Here is a 22,421-nt window from a genome sequence, read left to right on the forward strand (position 1 = left end):
TTGCCCTCAACCGCCCTCATTTACCTAGCCTTCAAAATTTTCCTTTTCAATATAATGGAGGACGGAGTTAGAGAGAGAATTTGTTAGGTTGGACTTGTATCTATAACTTAAACACGTGTACCTTAATTTATTTAATTAATTTTGTTGGGTATGTGATAAGGAGGAAATATGTCATGGTTAGTAATGAGAGTGATGGGGAGGAAGTGGAGAAGGAATGGAGAGCAAAAGTTAGTGTGGCGGCCTATCATACGAAGTAAGGATGTCATATTTGAGAATGGTCTTATAAAATCATTATAAATCATTAATGTCTAAAACAAAGTAGAAAAAAGTTGAAATCGACAAAAATTTTACTGAGTTTCTTATATGAATATGGTAGAATTAAAACTTTAATTATTTTTTAGGATTATTTTAATTAAAATACATTTATTTTAGAACATATATAAATAGTAATGTATTTTTATTTTTTTATTTTTTTTGGGACAACTTGGTAGAAGAGTGAGTTGAAGTGAATCAACAACACAATGATTATATATGCATCTAGTATGAGGTATCATTTTTCTAAACCAAAAAATAAGATAATTTTGATATATTCTACTCGTAATTACGGAGTATTAGTTTTGATATACCATATAGCTTCTTCATTCATACGTGATCTACTAAAAATAATAATAATAATAAAAACTTTTAAAGATCACAAAGATGTAATCGTAATTTTTGATCAAGATAAATACTCGTACAAAGTATCACTTTTTATAGGTTTTAATGTTTTATCAACCATAAGTTAATATTTTAATTATATTATATTAATAAAAATGTTTGAAATAAAAAAAAATATTAAAGTCACAAAATTGATGCAAGCATGTGAGAAATCTGAGTCACAACTCACAAGTCGCGGCATCCATGTTCTCTGTTTATAAATCTTGGCACCATGTCCCATGCCTTCATACTTGAATAGTTGAATAATACATGTACATTGGCTTCTCTTTTTACAATTATATAATAATATAATTTTATAATTATGATATATAATAATAATATAATATATAGTACGGAGTATAGAATATAATATAGACGGTCTCCGTCTCAATTTAATAATCACGAGTTGGCTTTTTTTATTTTAAATAATTCTTTTGTGTTATATTCTTTTGTGTTATATAATACATAATGAAATTTATATGAATAATTCAAGTTTTATATGATTTCATTTATAATTTTTATCAAGTATTATATAATTTTTTTTTATTTATAGTCAAAACTAGTTATCGAACCCTCGCTTCGCGCCGGGGGTTCGATTTTCAATGTATTTTATTGCGTTTAGTAAAATTATTTTGTGGCTAACGATGATGTCGTTGAAGCGCAACTCGAGTCGAACTAAAAGATATAACCCGTGAGAGATTTAAATGTTATTTTAAATTAACAATATATGTGCATCTCCGCGTTTCGCTATGGAATTGTCGACTTTTAAAAATTTAACGCAAAATCAACGTGTATGAAAAGTACCCCAAATATTTAGCGTTTTTTAAAAAGCGTCCGTTTTGCGTATAGCTAGTGACATTGTGTTCTAAAATTATTTCGAGTTTAACGATGGTGTCGGAAAAATTTAACTCGTTGCGAGCGAGAAGATATGACCCATTGAATATTTGGGTGGAGTTTATTTAAGATTTTTTTTTATGAAAATGGTTATTTGACACTTTACCCCCCTGTTTGGAGGGTCGATTTGAATTTTTCAAAAAAGTGTGTGGGGCTTTGTTGGTAAAATAAAATTTAGTTAAAATTAAAAAAAAAAAGGTGAAAAGTCAAAAATATCCCTAGTTACTATTCATAACTTTTGTCTATTAGTTAATATGTGAATTATGAAAAAAAGTTAACCCAAGACTACTAAATTGAAACGGTGAATGATATATATATATATATATATATATATATATATATATATATATATATATATATATATATATATATATATATATATATATATATATATATATATATATATATATAAAATAAAATAAAATAAAATTTAGTATAATAATAGTAATATTAATTAAGTTCTATAAATATGAATAAAAGAATATCTCTGAAGTTCATGCACCTTGGAATTCATAAATGCCCATGTTCCTATTGGTTATCATTATTCATTATATATATATATATATATATATATATATATATATACTGACATGTGTTTTGTGTACAAGATAAATAAAAAATGAAGATTTGCTTGATAGCAAATGGAGTACAAGATAGGGTTTAAATACTACGTATACGTAGCAAGAACAATTCAAACGTACGATAAATTAAATTCCGTTTCTGTACTAAAGAATCTGCTACATATTTTTATGAAGTGGGAGTGTAGCTCTGCTTGTTAGAGCATGCTGGCCAACTTAATGATCCTAACCTCTAACTCTTTAATAAATATCTATAACAACAAAGATTAAACTGAACCAAAACACTTTGGTTCAATAATTTCCCCAACCCGCCTAGCCGAGTAGTGAAGCGAGTCTAGCCCGCTACGTAGGCTGATTCAATATTGCTTTAAACAAATTCTGATAAGCTAACGGAATAACTTCAACTGAAATTGCACAATATTACACTCAAAAATCTTATCAAAAAATACATATTCATAACAATAAAGATTAATTATGCATCAAAATCACATATTTTACACCTTGGTAAATGCAACATAAAGCTTCACTATAATGAGCCATCCGAACCCGTAGTGGAGGCATTAATGCTTGGCGAATCGCTGAAGAACTTCAAAGTAATCAGGAAACGTCTTACGAGTGCACGAAGGATCTTTGATGGTGACAGGCACATCAGCACAAGCAGCGAGAGAGAAAGCCATAGCCATCCTATGATCATCGTACGTGTCTATTTCTGTAACGTTTAACTTCTTTGGAGGAGTAATTATACAGTAGTCGGGTCCTTCTTCAACTGTCGCTCCTAACTGAAAAGTTTATAACCCAGATATTGTCAATGCCAAATTCGACCCATTTACATAAGTCTAATGGGTCAATCAAATGGTAAAATAGAAAGCAACTTAGAAAGAAAATAGGTCGAGGATTGCACATAGTGTGTACTTTTGGAGCATAAAACAGCCTAAACCTATGAGATTAATACTGAAAGAGATTAACTTTAGTATGTCTTATAAAACATTCAATCGTAATTTATTCCAATTTTTTTAAAAAAAAATAGATATAGCTTTTTTCTTGTTAAACCAACCCAGCCGACCCAACCATTTTGGCACCTTTAACCATGACGGTTGGAAACGAGTGATAAATGTGGATATGCTTATTTTTATACCTTTCTGAGTTCTGTGCAAATGGCAATCATCCTTTCGGTTTCTTTAACTCTCCAGCTTGCAACTGAAACATAACAAAGTTAGCATCCGTATAAAACGGCATTTAGATGGGTTGTTTGGATGTTATCAAAGGAGCGTCCATCGTACCATCTCTGATGGCTGTAGGACCATCGGCATAAAGAGCAACGACAGCAAGAGTCATGGCAACATCAGGCATTTTGTTCATGTTCACATCGACTGCACGTAAATGTCCCCTTCCGGAAGCAGTCCTTGGTGGGCCCTTAACCGTCACAGAGTTCTCGGTCCATGTTACTTCCGCACCCATTTGTCCAAGAACCTCAGCAAATTTCACATCACCCTATATTTTGAAAGAAAATAAAACAGAGCATATATGTAACCTTGAGGTTGTGAGTTCGAGTCCCGCCGTGGACAAAAAAGGGGTGTGTGTGTGTGTGTTGTTAAAAAAAAGTACTAAAAGTTGGTTAGAGAAGATAGATTTGAGCTTTTGATGAGGGGTGGCAAAACGGACAAGTTGGATAACATATCAAAATGGATTCGGGTCAAATTGGGTCATTTATATGTGATAACCTAAATGTTAGATCAACAAACCCATTAGTACATTTATGTCATTATCTACAAATTTGGTATATAATGTATTGAAACTTTTTTACATCACAAAATCTATTATTTATCACAACCCATTTTATTTTTTGTTAGCTTTATATAATTATCTGTTATGCCCCATCATCAGAAATTTATGAACTGACCCTTTTATATGTAAATGGGTTAAAATTTTCATTGTCACCTCAAACTCATACTTTTGAGGTAAAAAAAACCAGGCTTTGAGCTAATATAACGACCAATTGTTTTTTTAATGGAAGATGTGATCATAATTTTTTTTTTAACATTACCACAATTGCTTTACTTTTAACTTCAATTAGTTGCAATAATATAAGTAAATTGTGGTGCACCTGTAAACTACTTGTTCCACAGCCTTCAACGGTGATGGTGCCACCGGTTATGGCTGCACCAGCCAAGAAGTAACTCGCACTTGATGCATCACCTTCTACATATGCATTTCCCGGCGACCTGAACAAATTAATCCCATAAATTCATAAATCGATCTACATAAAGAACAATAAAATGGGCGGGTCAGACGAGTTGGGTAACAGGTAAAAATGGGTAAGTTTGTCCATTTTTCAAATTACAAATGACTTATATATACAGATATAACTCGAAACAACCCTTATGAGTTATGATGAGAAATTTATACCTCGAGAGAACTTGGTTCTTTGTAATAAAAATAGACTTACTTGTACTTTTGACCTCCTCGAACATGAAACCGGTCCCAACTGTCACTGTGTTCTACCGAGACACCAAAACGTTCCATCAATTTCAACGTCATCTCGACATACGGTATTGAAATGAGTTTATCTATGATTTGAATCTCTACGTCTCCGAGTGCAAGGGGAGAAGCCATAAGCAAAGCGGTAAGGTATTGACTACTAATAGATCCCGATAACTTAACCTGTAAACATCAAAACACAAACTTATTGTTATAAAATATACGCCAAGATATTCATTCGTGCCTCTTTGCATCTTTCAATAAATCAGATAACCTTAACCATAATGACATTATATAACTATAAGGCTTATCAAGAGTCAATGTGTCTATTTATTTAACTTTGGTATATGGGAACAATCGCAACATACTGTAGGCCAATTTCCATTTTAGAAGATCTACTTACTTTAGTATAACTGCAAAACATTTTATTTTAATTTCGTTTATTTTAGGACCAACTTTCATCAACTTCTGATATGGCAGAGCCTTTACAATTGATTTGACATTCAGATGGTGATGTAATACAACAACTAAGATACAAAACATGTTTATTATATTCGGATAATAAAAAAAGAAAAAGAAAAAAATGTACCTTTCCGCCAGGGAGGCCTCCAGCTCCAACAACACGCACGGGTGGGCAGTCTGTCCCAAGAAAACAGTCGACGTCTGCACCAAGCTGCTTAAGACCCGTGACCAAGTCACCAATCGGTCTCTCTCTCATTCGAGGAACTCCATCTAATACATAACTGAAGAAAATTTTTCATTAGTGACCAGAAAAATAGGATGTTTTTAAAAAATAAAGGATACTATTTTGCGGTTAAAGATGAAGATATAACAGAAAAAAATTAATTTGTGGTGTTCCCTCTACCTAATAGACATTTCTATATTTTCAGCATAGTTTTAGATAGGTAGATCGTTACTGGGTAAAGGTGGAGGGGGCAATTTCGACCCATATATACAAAAACGGAAAATGAAAGCAAGCTTCTACACCTTTTTTTTTTTTTTTTTTTTTAAAAGACCGGGATGATTATTTTCTAAAGAGTAGTCATTCCATTGTATTTGATACATTAATTATTTAGAATAAGATAAAAAAACAATACAAACAAGTGTTGACGGGTCAACCCATGTCAAGACTTCCCAAAGATAGAAAAGTAGCACTTTCCATTCGACAGTGGGAATATTAAATCTACATCCTAATCTATTTATGATGTTCAAACATATCATCTACATTCTTGAATACAAAACAAATATTTAAAATAATAATAACCTTGAATTTCCACCAGCAGCAGTGACTGCAGCAGTCAATGGGCGCATAGCGGTTCCTGCATTTCCAAGAAAAAGCTGAATTTCTTCCTTAGCATCTCTACCCACCGGAAACACACCGCCACAACCTTCGACAACCGCCCTTTTAATTGCACCATCTTCCTCAACACGTAGCCCTAGCGTTCTTAAAGCTCCAAGCATGTAATGAACATCATCACTGTTTAGTAAGTTGTCAACGACAGTTGTTCCCTGAAAAATAAATTGGATATTGGGCATGAAATCGTGCACTAGAATTGGAACACGGTTCAATAATTTGCTTCTTAACAGGCATTGCATTTTGCAAGGATAATATTATATAATTCCTGAATTTATAGTTGACTTAATATTATATCAACAGACACAAACTGTCATAACAAATGAAAAACACAACAACAAGAAAAGAAAAAGAAAAAAAAGCATTCCTTCTTAGTAGTCTATCTTAACATACTTAGGCTTTCTATCCAACATAATTGAATCATACCCATAACCCATCTCAAACTTAGTAGCACGTTAAAGTTGCTGAATCCTATACATTCATAAGTCAGCTAAATATAGTATACAGGCTTCATAAAAGGTAATCCAGCATAGTCCACCTTACAATTAGGCACATTCCCAAACAGAAGAGGATAAAGTAAGGGTATGTTTGGTAAAAGTAGCCGGTAGCTGGTTATATGTATTTTAGTGTTTGGTAGAGTAGCCGGAGGTGTTAAGAAAATAGTAAACTGAGAAAAAGCAAGGAGATTTTTCTCAAAACGCTAGGTCTAGTAGCTTCTAGCTTTTTCCCTCCGTCTAAAAGCTTTAAACTCATTTAACCAACCGACGTTTTTTTATTAGATAAGAGTTTTTTCATAAAAGCTACAAGCTCCAAAAAGAAAAGTTCTATATACGTCCTTACCTAACATACCCTAAAAGTATTACACTATACTCAGTATAATCATATACTTGATTTAGAAACAAGTATATGTGATCAATAGAAGATATAAATAATAGTCTTTGTTTTTCTTATGATATCAGTTTCATGTTTGACACACTGGCACACTTATATATAGCAAATGATCTAATTGATACAAAGTATTCGAGTTATACTCCGTGTATAACAACGTCAAAAGCTTCCCCTGTTCGAAAAAAGAAAAGAACAGCATTTTGACTTTAAAATGAAATAATTAACTTTCTAATCCAACAAAATCCACATACATTTTCATGACATTCACATTAAAATCTTCTAATTAGTACATCATTATTATGAATTTAATCTAGTTACCAAATTACAAAACTATTTGATCAAAATCCGTATCAATCATGAACTCAAAAAGTAAAACCTTTGACTTTCAAAAGTCAAAGAAGGTCTAATATAAAAAAAATCAAAAACTACCTCAGAAAGTGCCGCAAGAAGAAGAATCCGATTAGATAAAGACTTGGATCCGGGCAAATTAACGGTGCCGGAGATTTCTTTAATGGGCTGCAACACAATTTCCTCCGGTACCGTCGACGGTTTCTCCGTCGTGGCAACGGCGGAAACGGTGAAAGATAGGTTTTTATTTGATGAAACAGAGAATTGAGTAGCTGGGGTTTGGAATTTTGATCCAAAAGATAAAAAAGATGATGACTTTAAACATGGGGTTTGTGATTTTGAAAGATTGGAAGTGAAATTGGCATGGGCAACGTTGTTAACGTGAGTTGTTGCCATTGTTGTTGTTGCTAAGTGTGTGAAAATGCACGCAGAACACGCAGTAGGTATGCAGACTTTGCATTCAGATTTTGGGGAGTAGGTAGGTGGGTTGTGTTGGGGGTAGGTTGTTTGAAGACTGTCAATTCTTTTGCCTAATCATACCAACAACCACATCTTACCTAACTCGGTTCATTTTACTATTTTTATTAACGATACCAAACTCTGTTATTCATGAACAGTAATAATTATACAAAAAATGAGATGAATGATACGGAATTACGGAGTACTCCCGTAGTAGTATGTAACTAGTGTTTGGGGACGCGAGTTGACGCGCCGTTTTGTAAATATTTTTGGGCAATGTGATTGAGTTTGGCGAAAGTGTAGAAAAAATTGTAGGGAAAAAGAAAGGGGAAAAAGTCTTTATCGTTTTGATTTTTTGAAGAAATTTAGTTAAAGAAAAAACGGGTCAACGTCTTTATGCAGTCCTTTAGTAAAATTTGTAGGGAGAATGACAGGAACAATGTAATTTTTTTTTACTGTAGATGAATAGTGCAGTACTCCTTGTGGGTACAGCTTCCCTATGCGCAACGTACAAGTCATGCGCAAAATGTGTCGCTACCGGTGAATAGTTAGTGAATAGTAGGCAACTTTGTGGATTAGTATATAGAGTAATATGTTAAAATCAAAGTTTGTGTTATTAATTTCGATTAGAAAAAATTACTTAATGGTCCCTGTGTTTTACATCATGTTTCGTCGGGAGTTCCTGAATTTCTATTTTGACTTGATTGGTCCTTTTGATTTACAAATGTTACGTAGACGGTCCTTCTGCCAAACGTCCGTCCATGTCAACCGTTAAGTATTAGCATGTGCCAAGCACATGAGGGCAGTTTTGTCATTTTACCTCGAAAAATTACTTGAGCTGTCCCTGTGTTTTACAAAAATTACTTGAGTGGTCTCTGTGTTTTACAAAATATTTCAAGCAGAGTCCTTGTGTTATTTTTGACGTAGGTGGTCTGTGATGACCCGGAAATTTCTGACCAAATTTAAACTTAATCTTTAACGTTTCCGACACGATAAGCAAAGTCTATGAAGTTGAATCTCAAAATTTTAAACTATTCAAATACCCTTCGATTTTTCTCAACGATTCGCGAACAATTATATGTAAATAGATACATATATATAATATAACTTGAAAACGTAACAAAGTGTTATGAAAATGATACTGTGCATTAACCTTATTGGTTTGATTATCTGATTGATATTTAGATAAGTTAACTAAAACGTTTAAGATAAACCAGTAAAACACTAATTTGCTACAGTATTTTCGAATTGCTACGGTACCCGAAAAGCTACAGTGTTTTCGAAAATTACTATTTGCTACAGTAAAAAAACTTTGCTACAGTAACTTTGCTACAGTAAAACACTATTTTAAAATGAAAATGTATATATGTATATGTATATAACGAGACGATGATTTATAGAAGTAAATGACCAAAATACTCGAAAGTTTAAGATATATTTCGAGTGATATAATTTAGGGATAATTTTAGGCTATATTTTGACAAAGGTACGTGACACGAAACGTAAAATGCAAGTTTTCTAAGCGTACGAAAATGCGTTCGAGAAACCGGAACCGGGACATAAGTCGAGTGATGACGTATGACTTATCGGAACTAAAATTATTAATCAACTATGCACATGAATTTAATATAATATATAATTAATTATTTAAATTAAATATATTATATATATTATATATATTATATAAAAACATGTCGACAAGCAAAAAGTTAAGAAAATGTGAGCTGGAATCCTAGGCCATGCGATCGCATGACCATTATACACAAAAACCATGCGATCGCATGGGGTCTGAAATCTGGCCACATCTATAAATTCGCACGAGTTCGTTTCAGTTTTTCATTTCCTTTTCTATCTATCTCTGTATTATTATTATTATTATTTATATTATTATTATTATTATTATTATTATTATTATTATTATTATTATTATTATTATTATTATTATTATTATTATTATTATTAAGATTAATAATATTAATCTTATTATTATTAGTATTATCAGATATCGTTACCGTTATTATTAGTATTTTACATAAAATATTACGACGAGGTTATGGCCAAACAATTTCAAAATGAGTTTTCGAGCGGGATAGAGCTAAGAAAAATATGGGTTATTACTAAGGAGGTTATGGGTATTGTTCGAGGGTTTTGTTCGCAAGTCAAACCTAGTGTTTATCATCTCTGTTGCGTCTACGTACTTTCCTGCAATATTGAATCTCAATATTGATACGTAAGCATTCATATCTTATCTTTTATATATTAATAGCGTATCCATGTCTAGTGCTCGAGTATAAATGTTTATGCATGCTTGTATGCTTAATTTCGTCGTTAAACAGTTTATTATGAATCATGAATTAAATACATATATTACTGGTAAAAGATATATGATATACATGTTTTTGGAAAGCTGGCGAAAAATCAATAACTTTTCATTTAGATATCGAATAGTTTCGATGAACGGATTAAAAGATATGATCAACTGAATTATGATTGACATTAATTGGAATTGCTCTTGAATCTGCAATTGATATTTAAACAACTTGTTTGTAAGATTAATAAATTGGATTTTTGAATATTACCAGTCGAATAAATGAATCCTTATATAAAACACGTCTCATTTTGTTAAAGCAACTGTCAAAATTGACTTTTTGAAATGACTGTGGATAACTATTGTATGTCGATCTCGAGCATTAGGATTGTGATACACTATGACCTGACCTAGCTTGATAGACATTTATTGACCAACATATGTTCTCTAGGTTGAGATCTACGATTATTTGGTAATCCGAGTTTCGGTCACATTACGATGAACAACTTTATGTGCTTCTAAGGTGAGTTTCATTTGCTCCCTTTTTAATTGCTTTTGCAATCTATATTTTTGGGCTGAGAATACATGCACTTTATTTTATACGCAATGGATACAAGTACATACTAAATTCTACACTGAGTTTGAACCGAAAATCCCTTAGCTTTGGTAACTAGTAACTTCCAGTTATAAGAACTGGTGGGCGCGTGTAGTAGTATATGGATCCATAGGGCTTGATATCCCCGTCTGAGCTAGAGCGCTAGCCTTTTAACGGACGTATGCTATTTGAGAAGCGTACACGTTGGTTTGCGTGTATTATTAAGATGATTATACAAAGGGTACAAATTATATATACGTTAAGTTTAGTTACCAGGGTGCTCAATCTTGTAGAATATTTTGATAAACGTTTCTGGATGAAACAACTGAAATCTTGTGGTCCACCTTTATATACAGATTATGCGAAACACTAAAACTATGAACTCACCAACCTTTGTGTTGACACTTGTTAGCATGTTTATTCTCAGGTTTCTAGAAGTCTTCCGCTGTTTGCTTATATGTTAGACAAGTTATGTGCATGGAGTCTTACATGACATATTTATCAAGGAAACGTTGCATTCACCAAATCATCACCATGTATCTTATTTTGGCTGCATTGTCAACGAAAGTATCATTGTAAACTATTATATTACGGTGATTGTCTATATGTAGAAATCATCAGATGTCGAAAACCTTTGATTTAAATATTCATTTATGGTGTGCCTTTTCAAAAGAATGCAATGTTTACAAAACATATCATATAGAGGTCAAATACCTCGCAATGAAATCAATGAATGACGTGTTCGTCCATATGGATTTGGAGCGATCGTCACAGTTGGTATCAGAGCGTTGGTCCTAGTGAACCAGGTCTTGCATTAGTGTGTCTAACTAATAGTTGTTAGGATACATTCGTAAGTCTGGACTTCGACCGTGTCTGCATGTCAAAAGTTTTGCTTATCATTTCTTATCGGAAATTACCTGTCTATCATCTTAAGTCTAAACGCGTCTTATTGCATTGATTGCATAGATAGTATATACAAAATTCATATCTTGGCATATCTATTACAATAAACTTTGCCTGACATCTTCCGTAAAATCCTCCGTAATTTATGGGATTCTGGTATTATAAATACATATGTAAACTATGTATTGAGGAGTACCAAATTAGTCCTATAATCTATTTCATTCCAAAAATCTTTTCTTTGATTACACAAAATGGATCCTGTATCTAGTTCAAATTCCTTAGATTCCGACAGCTATTCCGATATGGATTTCCATTCGAGCTCCGAAAGCAGCGTAACCGGAATGGATCAACCAATTAGCCATCATCTATTCTGGATGAATTGGGGATGGGTTCGTAATCTACTTAATCATTGGAGACAAGAAGAAGGCGATCCCTTCCATCCACCACATTCACCTCTTGGCGAAGAACCTGAAGCACTTACCGGCGAACCCGTTCGTAACACCATTTTCACCCTCATTTCCAGAACAGCTCTCAACGACTACGTAATATCCAATATTCTAAATCTTATTCATCCACTTGTCCGAACCGCTAATCATCCCAGTATAATAGAAGAAGTCAACGAGCTTCGCGCTCGGGTAGTGGCTTTGGAGAATATGGTGCAAGGATTACAAACACCACCAGCAGCACCAGCAGCATAACCAGTACCACCATCATCAACACCAACAGTATCATTACCACCACCAACAACCACATCCACATCCCACACCTCAATATCACATCTAAAAAAAAAAAAACTGTACTTCGGATATCGACATCATACTCACCATAGGTACCAAGGAGTACCAATAACAATAAATGATGAAGTATTGATTCATAACTTCATCGGAGAAATATCCTACGGCGATTATATAATCTATAATCTTAGAGATTATCTATTCTAGCCCTAACCATAAATCAGATGAGTGAACCAAAATGATAGAAGGAAGAGTAGAAACCCTGACAAGAATGGTGCGTAAGGTACAAGCTAGACTTGTTTTACCAACAACATTAACAGTACCCTTAGCCTCACCAGCACAGTCAGTGCTGTCAACATCGCCTCTCACATCACAAGCTCTGCCAGTTCAAGAAAGTACCGTGGACATCAATACGAGTCAACAACGAGTATATTGTATCAATGAGTTATGAAGTATTAACTCAATTCCTCTAAAGAATTTATATGTATATCTTATATATATAAATTTTAAAACTATCATAAATTATTTCGTACTAAGCTATTATGTATGAATTGAAAAAAAGGGTAAATATTACTCGGTTAAATTCATATTACTAATATGCTTGATGTACATCCTTTGTTAACAACTTAACCTTCGTTAACTACAATCTCTATTTCAACTTAATGAATTCTATTTCATAATAAACCAAGTGTATTATTCAATTACATAATTGATTTTACATTTTCATTTTTGATGTACTCGAAACTTTCCAGAAAACGTCATCTGTGCCTTGTAAGGTTCACAAAAAATTCCACGAGTACCAACATCCTTCACCGAGGAATATCAATAAGAATAAATAATGAAGTATTGATTACATTAGAGAAATACTCCGCAAAGATTATGTAATCTCTAATATTTTAGAGATTATTTATTTCTAAGTCAAGCCGAAAATCAAATGAGCTTAATATGATATTAACTCATTAAATCTGTATTACATCTGAAGAAAATATACATTCATATATTTTCATAAAGACTGTAATGAAAAATTCTTTGGTACAAAATATTACTTGTGAAATCTTTAACGGGTAGGTAATACTCGGGAAATATTTAAGTTCGCAATTAATATGCTACACTGTACAACTTTGATTCAAAATTTTTTAACAAAGCTCACAACGATATACAATCTTTTTCATACAAATTCAATTACATATTCTGATATTGATGGATTAGAATCCAAGTCATAACTCTGAACCGGTGACATCATTCTTAGATCCTTACATCTTTCGAAGCAATACTTTGACTTCAAAACTGTGCAAGATCCTTCAACATTGTTTTTAATGAAGATAATCTTGCAATCCCTTTTCAAAGTATCCATTTTTATCACACTTCCAACCAGTTAACTTCGACTTTTCAAGATTAACCATATTGTAACTTTGACATATACATTTTTGTTACTGGAGAATCTTTTATGTTCCACCACATTAGCAGTAAATTTACCAACAACTTCATTGATCCTTGACCCTCCGAAAAATCATTATAATCATTGAAACCCTATCATATACTCGTCTACATCTTCTAACGATAATTGCCATACCAACTACCGGGAATTAGCAATCAGTATTTCGAATTTCGCAGCAATTCTACGCCAACAGTTATATATATACATATAATGTCTATCTTCTAGACTTACATACTTCGAATGTGAAGTTTATGAAAAACATCCCAAACTATGAACTAGTTCTCTGAAATTGGAACAATGCTGATGAAGCAGCAAAAACTGTAAACGACCTTAACAGTCAAAAGTTTGATGATAAAGAATAGTATGGTGGTAAAGCTGAGAAAAATAGAAGGTTTGGAACTGGAAAACAGATTGAGCAAAGTATGAAGGAGGTTGTGGATAAATCATAAAGACTGAACCTGCCTTCAAAGAATCCAAATGATTCAGTGTCTGCTGAAGTCATTAACGAATACCTTGCTCCTTACTCTAAAACCTTTGCGGACAATATTCTTCATCATCATCTTATCTTAAATATTCTAAGATATTATCTTATCTTCCATTATAAATATTCTCCATATTTCTGAAGATATTTTTTCTAAATCATTCTTATCTGAAATCATTACCTCTTCATGCTATCTGTATTACATCATAAAAGAAACTATTTTAGTTTCTAAATTCTGAAACCTTCAAGTTTAAAATATGAATATTTTGAAGTAGTGTTGGGAACTAAAGCATGAATTAGTATAATATAATGACACTTGATCAACGTGATTATATTACAGTAAGTCATGCTGAGTTTCTAATGGAACGTGATAAAGGTTCACAGATCCCACCCTCATTATGAACCATGTTACATAGCTCTTTCATTCTATATAATCTCTAAATATATCAAGAAAATATATTTCTTGATGATTCAGTCTTTTTCGAATATTCTAGTAATTTGACAAATCAAGATCGTGCCATTACAATTCCCTTCTTAGAACATTAACTATGTTCATTTCAAAATCCATACCTACGAATTCTGGACCATTATTCGCTTGACTTGAAGGCGGGAAAAGAGAACGAAAGCATGAAGCTTCGAAATATAACTGAGAATAAAAAGCCCGATTAAACACATAAATTTACAAATCGTGTATATCAATGCGTATAGCAATATAAAGACATGGGAGAATGAAAAACACTATAACCCCAAGGTAGTGATAGAAGAAAATAACTTCCTCTAGAGGTAGATGAAAAAGAAGAATGACAGATATGAAAGTTAGGAGCATATCAAGAATCAGAACTGGATGAAGCATTTCACAATCTTTTGGAAGTATAAAATAAGGGAAAAGATAATAGGAGTGGTGAAAATAAATGAAATGAAAGAGGTCAATTTATAGCGAAATATCAGACATAGCAATCGAGGCAGATTACACATTTAATCAAAGAAAATCCTAATTTCCGCAAATTCCGAAGAATCAAATCTTATTTAGATAATGAAGATTCTCTATTCCTTAAATTCCGGAAATCAATCATTACTACGTCAAGAGATAAGACGCATCTCTATTCTCCATTTCACTCTATTACGATAACTTCCCTCATACGATTTGAGTAATTGGATTGTTTTATCCATATTATTCAACGGTGATAAAAATTCTATTTATCAACACATATTCGTCATGAAAACATTTTTATTGTTAGCCATGACGACCTCACTCAAATTTCGGGACGAAATTTCTTTAACGGGGAGGTACTGTGATGACCCGGAAATTTCTGACCAAATTTAAACATAATCTTTAACGTTTCCGACACGATAAACAAAGTCTATGAAGTTGAATCTCAAAATTTTAAACTATTCAAATACCCTTCGATTTTTCTCAACGATTCGCGAACAATTATATGTAAATAGATACATATATATACTATAACTTGAAAACGTAACAAAGTGTTATGAAAATGATACTGTGCATTAACCTTATTGGTTTGATTATCTGATTGATATTTAGATAAGTTAACTAAAACGTTTAAGATAAATCAGTAAAACACTAATTTGCTACAGTATTTTCGAATTGCTACAGTACCCGAAAAGCTACAGTGTTTTCAAAAATTACTATTTACTACAGTAAAAAAAACTTTGCTACAGTAACTTTGCTACAGTAAAACACTATTTTAAAATGAAAAAAGTATATATGTATATGTATATAACGAGACGATGATTTATAGAAGTAAATGACCAAAATACTCGAAAGTTTAAGATATAATTCGAGTGATATAATTTAGGGATAATTTTAGGCTATATTTTGACAAAGGTACGTGACACGAAACGTAAAATGCAAGTTTTCTAAGCGTACGAAAATGCGTTCGAGAAACCGGAACAGGGACATAAGTCGAGTGATGACGTACGACTTATCGGAACTAAAATTATTAATCAACTATGCACATGAATTTAATATAATATATAATTAATTATTTAAATTAAATATATTATATGTATTATATAAAAACATGTCGACAAGCAAAAAGTTAAGAAAATGTGAGCTGGAATCCTAGGCCATGCGATCGCATGGCCATTACACACAAAAACCATGCGATCGCATAGGGTCTGAAATCTGGCCACATTTATAAATTCGCACGAGTTCGTTTCAGTTTTTCATTTCCTTTTCTATCTATCTCTGTATTATTATTATTATTATTATTTATATTATTATTATTATTATTATTATTATTATTATTATTATTATTATTATTATTATTATTATTAAGATTAATAATATTAATCTTATTATTATTAGTATTATCAGATATCGTTACCGTTATTATTAGTATTTTACATAAAATATTACGACGAGGTTATGGCCAAACAATTTAAAAATGAGTTTTCGAGCGGGATAGAGCTAAGGAAAATATGAGTTATTACTAAGGAGGTTATGGGTATTGTTCGAGGGTTTTGTTCGCAAGTCAAACCTAGTGTTTATCATCTCTGTTGCGTCTACGTACTTTCCTGTAATATTGAATCTCAATATTGATACGTAAGCATTCATATCTTATCTTTTATATATTAATAGCGTATCCATGTCTAGTGCTCGAGTATAAATATTTATGCATGCTTGTATGCTTAATTTCATCGTTAAACAGTTTATTATGAATCATGAATTAAATACATATATTACTGGTAAAAGATATATGATATACATGTTTTTGGAAAGCTGGAGAAAAATCAATAACTTTTCATTTAGATATCGAATAGTTTCGATGAACGGATTAAAAGATATGATCAACTGAATTATGATTGACATTAATTGGAATTGCTCTTGAATCTACAATTGATATTTAAACAACTTGTTTGTAAGATTAATAAATTGGATTTTTGAATATTACCAGTCGAATAAATGAATCCTTATATAAAACACGTCTCGTTTTGTTAAAGCAACTGTCAAAATTGACTTTTTGAAATGACTGTGGATAACTATTGTATGTCGATCTCGAGCATTAGGATTGTGATACACTATGACTTGACCTAGCTTGATAGACATTTATTGACCAACATATGTTCTCTAGGTTGAGATCTACGATTATTTGGTAATCCGAGTTTCGGTCACATTACGATGAACAACTTTATGTATTGCTAAGGTGAGTTTCATTTGCTCCCTTTTTAATTGCTTTTGCAATCTATATTTTTGGGCTGAGAATACATGCACTTTATTTTATACGCAATGGATACAAGTACATACTAAATTCTACACTGAGTTTGAACCGAAAAGCCCTTAGCTTTGGTAACTAGTAACTGCCAGTTATAAGAACTGGTGGGCGCGTGTAGTAGTATATGGATCCATAGGGCTTGATATCCCCGTCCGAGCTAGAGCGCTAGCCTTTTAACGGACGTATGCTATTTGAGAAGCGTACACGTTGGTTTGCGTGTATTATTAAGGTGATTATACAAAGGGTACAAATTATATATACGTTAAGTTTAGTTACCAGGGTGCTCAATCTTGTAGAATATTTTGATAAACGTTTCTGGATGAAACAACTGAAATCTTGTGGTCCACCTTTATATACAGATTATGCGAAACACTAAAACTATGAACTCACCAACCTTTGTGTTGACACTTGTTAGCATGTTTATTCTCAGGTTTCTAGAAGTCTTTCGCTGTTTGCTTATATGTTAGACAAGTTATGTGCATGGAGTCTTACATGACATATTTATCAAGGAAACTTTGCATTCACCAAATCATCACCATGTATCTTATTTTGGCTGCATTGTCAACGGAAGTATCATTGTAAACTATTATATTACGGTGATTGTCTATATGTAGAAATCATCAGATGTCGAAAACCTTTGATTTAAATATTCATTTATGGTGTGCCTTTTCAAAAGAATGCAATGTTTACAAAACATATCATATAGAGGTCAAATACCTCGCAATGAAATCAATGAATTACGTGTTCGTCCATATGGATTTGGAGCGATCGTCACATGGTCCCTGTGTTTTACACAATATTTCATGTGTTTTCGATTCGAGCTTTCTATCACGTTTACGATTCACGTTTCGGTTCGCGTTTCGATTCACATTTTCGATTTTATTTCGCGTTATCGAATCGCGTTTTGGGGTTCGCTTTATCGTTTAACATTTTTTTGCATTTTCGTTTAGTATCTTCGTTTCATGTTTTCGGTTCTCTTTTCCGGTTCGCGTTTTTGGTTTGCGCTTTCGAATCGCTTTTCAACGCGGATTTTCGATTCTACTCCTCGTTATCGAATCACGTTTTCGATTCCCGGTATCGTTTCACCTTTTTCGCATTTTCGTTTCATGTTTTCTTTTCCGGTTCGAGTTTTCGATTGGCATTTTCGAAAAAATGTGAAACGATACCGGGATTCGGAAACGCGATTCGATAACGAGAAGTGAAATCGAAAATCCGCGTTGAAAACGTGAATCGAAAACCAAAAACGCAAACCAGAAAAAAGAACTGAAAACGTGAAACGAAAACACGAAACGAAAATGGGAAAAAATGTGAAATGATAAAACGAACCCAAAACGCGATTCGATAACACGAAATGAAATCGAAAATTCGAATCGAAAATGGGAACCGAAAACGCGAACCGAAACATGAAAACACGAATCGAAAATACATGAAATATTGTGTAAAACACAGGGACCACCTAAGTCAAAAAATAACACGAGGACTCTGCTTCAAATGTTTGGTAAAACACAGGGACCACTCAAGTAACTTTTGAGGTAAAATGACAAAACTACCCTCATGTGCTTGGCACATGCTAATATTAACGGTTAACTTGGACGGACGTTTGGCAGAGGGACCACGTACCTAACATTTGTAAATCACAAGGACCAGTCAAGTCAAAATAGAAATTCAGGGACTCTCGGCGAAACGTGGTGTAAAATGCATGGACCATTCAAGTAATTTTTTCTTTCGATTATTATGTGATCATTACTTTGTATCAGCAGTATTATAAGCAGCATCATTGACTGAAAGCACTTTTTTAACTACAAACGCACACGCTCATTTTTTTTCACTATCGAACTCTAACTCATAACCTCAAAGTTAAGACTCTTTGATACCGCTAGGCCTGAAGGCCTTTGATACATCTTATTTTATTCGAGTGTTAGCGTTGATTTTAAAACTTTACTCGTGCAAAGGAATTCTGCTCCGGGTGTTCTCAGTCCAGTTGAGAAAGGTGTGGATGTGACTGTTGCACGGACGGATCCTGCGGTCATAACTTGCATACCCCAACCACTAGGCTAATTTTTCATTTCACAGATCAGATATAAGATCTACATTTTATTCCATGGTCAGCTCCAGAAAGACGCACTAGATGCGAGCCCGGTGGTTGTTGATCAAGGTCTTGATGGTGATGGCTTTCCTTTGGAGGCTCGGGTTCAGGTAAGAAGTCTAGAAAACAAAAAGGTCGGGGTTCTAACCATGATTGCTCGGTCAAGTGTAAGATGGTGAAATGTAAGTTGACAACTCTAAAGGTAATTTTTGATGATGAATTATCGAGGTTTAGCTCCATTATATGAAGTAAATGAAGGACGACGAAGGGGATTCCATTAAGTATATGTTATTGGTTTCATGCTTGTTTTCATCTTCTTATGTGCATGTGTTCTCGTTTGTTTGGTTTGGGAGTTGGTAGTCTTTAGATGGAGTGAAATTTTTTTCCAAGATGACGAAGTGACTTACTCATAGAATATCCTCATATTTATGTCTTATACAGTACAAATTTTATAATAAATGGGCCATTTTCACTTTCAAAATTTCCACGCCCATCACAAAAACATATAACTTGAATGATACCGATAATCCTCCGTATCATATATTCTAATAAAGCACTAGTATGGATAGTTATATTATAAAAATGCCTACATAGTCGAAGAGAAACAATAACAAATACATTAATCTGAATACACAAGAGTATGTTTAAATCCAATCCACCTTACCCTTGTTTATGTCAAGAAAACTATAACTACCCGTCTCATATCGTGTGAAGGAAATTTGGAGTACATCTTAAGGTTAAAACTAGTGGCTAATCAATATTGAAGAAAACCAATTAATCCACTCATTTATCTGTGAGGGGCGATAAACTCGTGGTGTGACAAGCACGCGGTTTGTGAATCTCTTGTCTCTGCTTTGAGGGACTTTTCAGTTATTAGAGTCTTAGTCTCTCAGAGTGTGATGGGCACCCGACTCATGCATCTCCTAAGGTAGCCTTTTGGAGTGTAACATGCAAAAGGCTCGTGCATCTCCTGGGTTGAGGTGTGACGTGCATACAGTTCGTGCATCTCATGAGGTATGAATTCTGATGGGGGAGTTCGTAACAACACGTTCCACATCAGATTATAAAGAAAATTTGAGTCCTTTATAAGCTTAAAAATAGTGGCTAGCTAAATTCTGACCATGGTTTTCATTTTAAACTTGGAGATACCCATGTAGTGAACCCTTTATATTTGTGAGGGGCTATAGATTCTCGAGATATGAAGAGCACGTGGCTCGTGCATCTCTTGAATTCGATTTTAGGGTCGTAACCTTTACAAATTATATTGTTTTGTTATTGTACAATATGTTTTTGTTTTGAACAACAAAATTTTTTATTGTACAATATATACTACTCTCTCCGTCTCAATTTAATAGTTCTGGGTAACTGGATTGACTTTTTTTTCTTAACGTTAACTTTAAATAATTTTAGTTTTGTGTTATACTCCTTAATAAATGATGAAATTCATATGAATAAATTAAGTTTTATATGTGCTTTTATTTGGCATAACTTTCATCATATATTATATAACACAAAAAAAAAGTTATTTACAATCAAAGTTATGAAAATTAGTCAACCCAAAACCACTAAATTGTGTGACAACCCGGAAGTTTTCGACCAAATTTAAACTTCATCTTTATATATTCCGACACGATAAGCAAAGTTTGTTAAGTTGAATCTCAAAAATTTTAAACTATGTTCATGCATTCTTTAACCTCGACCGAACCCCGACGATTCACGGACCAATATATGTAACTTGTTTTGTGCATATATATACATATACATATATATATATATATATACATATATATATATATACATATATATATATATATATATATATATATATATATATATATATATATATATATATATATATATATATATATATATTATAACTAGAGAGCGTTAATAAATGTTTAGGGTATATGTCACCGTACATTAAACATCTTGGTTTGAATACCTATTGGATATATTTACTTACGAAGTTAAAAGATAATTCCAAATGATTGAATTATCAGATACATTGAATTATGATTACGAGTCTCTGTTGTGAGGTCCACTATGATTTAAGAAATCTATTCTTTTTAACGGTATTCGGAAAAAAAATGGTAAAGTGACTTACAAGTAAGAATAAATATGTCAATTGATGTAGGTTAGACAAAAGTTAGTGGAAGACTAAATTTCATATTAATCAATTAATTTAGTTACAAATGTACGAAAACGATTTTTGCTATAATGGAACTTGATTATTTAAAATGTCTTTGATTAATTAACGTGAGTTGGAATATTGATTGTTAAATATATAGATAACTTGCAACGTGTATTTAAAACATGTTTATGTATATTAGATATATTTGATTTTAAATTAATTAAGTAAACGATTGTAACACTCGCTTATTGATTCGATTGATATTTAGATATGTCAATTAGTACGTTAAGAAGTTAAAATAAACGCTAGCACATAAATGAACTATACTTAGTTAAGTTTTAAAATTGTTATTAATAATACGATTATAATATTTTTATCATTATTAGTAATATGATTATTATGACATTAGTATTATTATAAAAGATTATTATTAATTATCAAAATTATTATCGTTAGTAAATATAAATATTGTTATTATTATAATTAATATTATTATTATCACAAAGTAATATAATTTTTACTCATTATTATTATTAATATTATTTTATCAAATAAATATGTGATACAAAGATATTTTTATCACACGTAATATAATTACATTTATAATACATACCACTATATTTTTATGACATTAAGTGAGCTTTATAAATTTTATTACTTAAGATATATAGAAGTATATTTTTATTATATATAATTTTTAATATAAATTTTTTATTAATAAATGACTCATATTAATTACTCTAATACATTCTGATAAATATATATTATATATATAAAACGATTATATTTAAGTGTAACATCCTCAATCAGGCCT

General features: G+C 32.3%; 1 protein-coding gene across 1 annotated transcript; it reads right to left on the minus strand.

Moving 5' to 3' along the window:
* Positions 1–2,603: 2,603 nt before the first annotated feature.
* LOC139855523 (3-phosphoshikimate 1-carboxyvinyltransferase 2) lies at positions 2,604–7,775 on the minus strand. Its single transcript, XM_071844759.1, has 8 exons — positions 7,318–7,775; positions 5,911–6,155; positions 5,236–5,389; positions 4,615–4,829; positions 4,273–4,390; positions 3,449–3,659; positions 3,304–3,365; positions 2,604–2,947 (listed from the first exon to the last, which is right to left on the minus strand). The coding sequence occupies exons 1-8, from the start codon at positions 7,630–7,632 to the stop codon at positions 2,729–2,731; spliced, it is 1,539 nt and encodes a 512-aa protein (XP_071700860.1). The 5' UTR covers positions 7,633–7,775; the 3' UTR covers positions 2,604–2,728.
* Positions 7,776–22,421: the final 14,646 nt, after the last annotated feature.

This window comes from Rutidosis leptorrhynchoides, chromosome 6 (assembly GCF_046630445.1).
Source record: "Rutidosis leptorrhynchoides isolate AG116_Rl617_1_P2 chromosome 6, CSIRO_AGI_Rlap_v1, whole genome shotgun sequence".
In the NCBI taxonomy this organism is placed as follows: domain Eukaryota; kingdom Viridiplantae; phylum Streptophyta; class Magnoliopsida; order Asterales; family Asteraceae; genus Rutidosis; species Rutidosis leptorrhynchoides.

Excerpts from the sequence above, each read along its gene's own strand:
- LOC139855523 (XM_071844759.1), bottom strand. The coding sequence starts at position 7,632 with ATGGCAACAACTCACGTTAACAACGTTGCCCATGCCAATTTCACTTCC. Across the intron at positions 5,390-5,910 it reads GCTGCTGGTGGAAATTCAAG|TTATGTATTAGATGGAGTTC; the intron begins GTTATTATTATT and ends AATTTTCTTCAG. Across the intron at positions 2,948-3,303 it reads TTTGCACAGAACTCAGAAAG|TTAGGAGCGACAGTTGAAGA; the intron begins GTATAAAAATAA and ends TAAACTTTTCAG.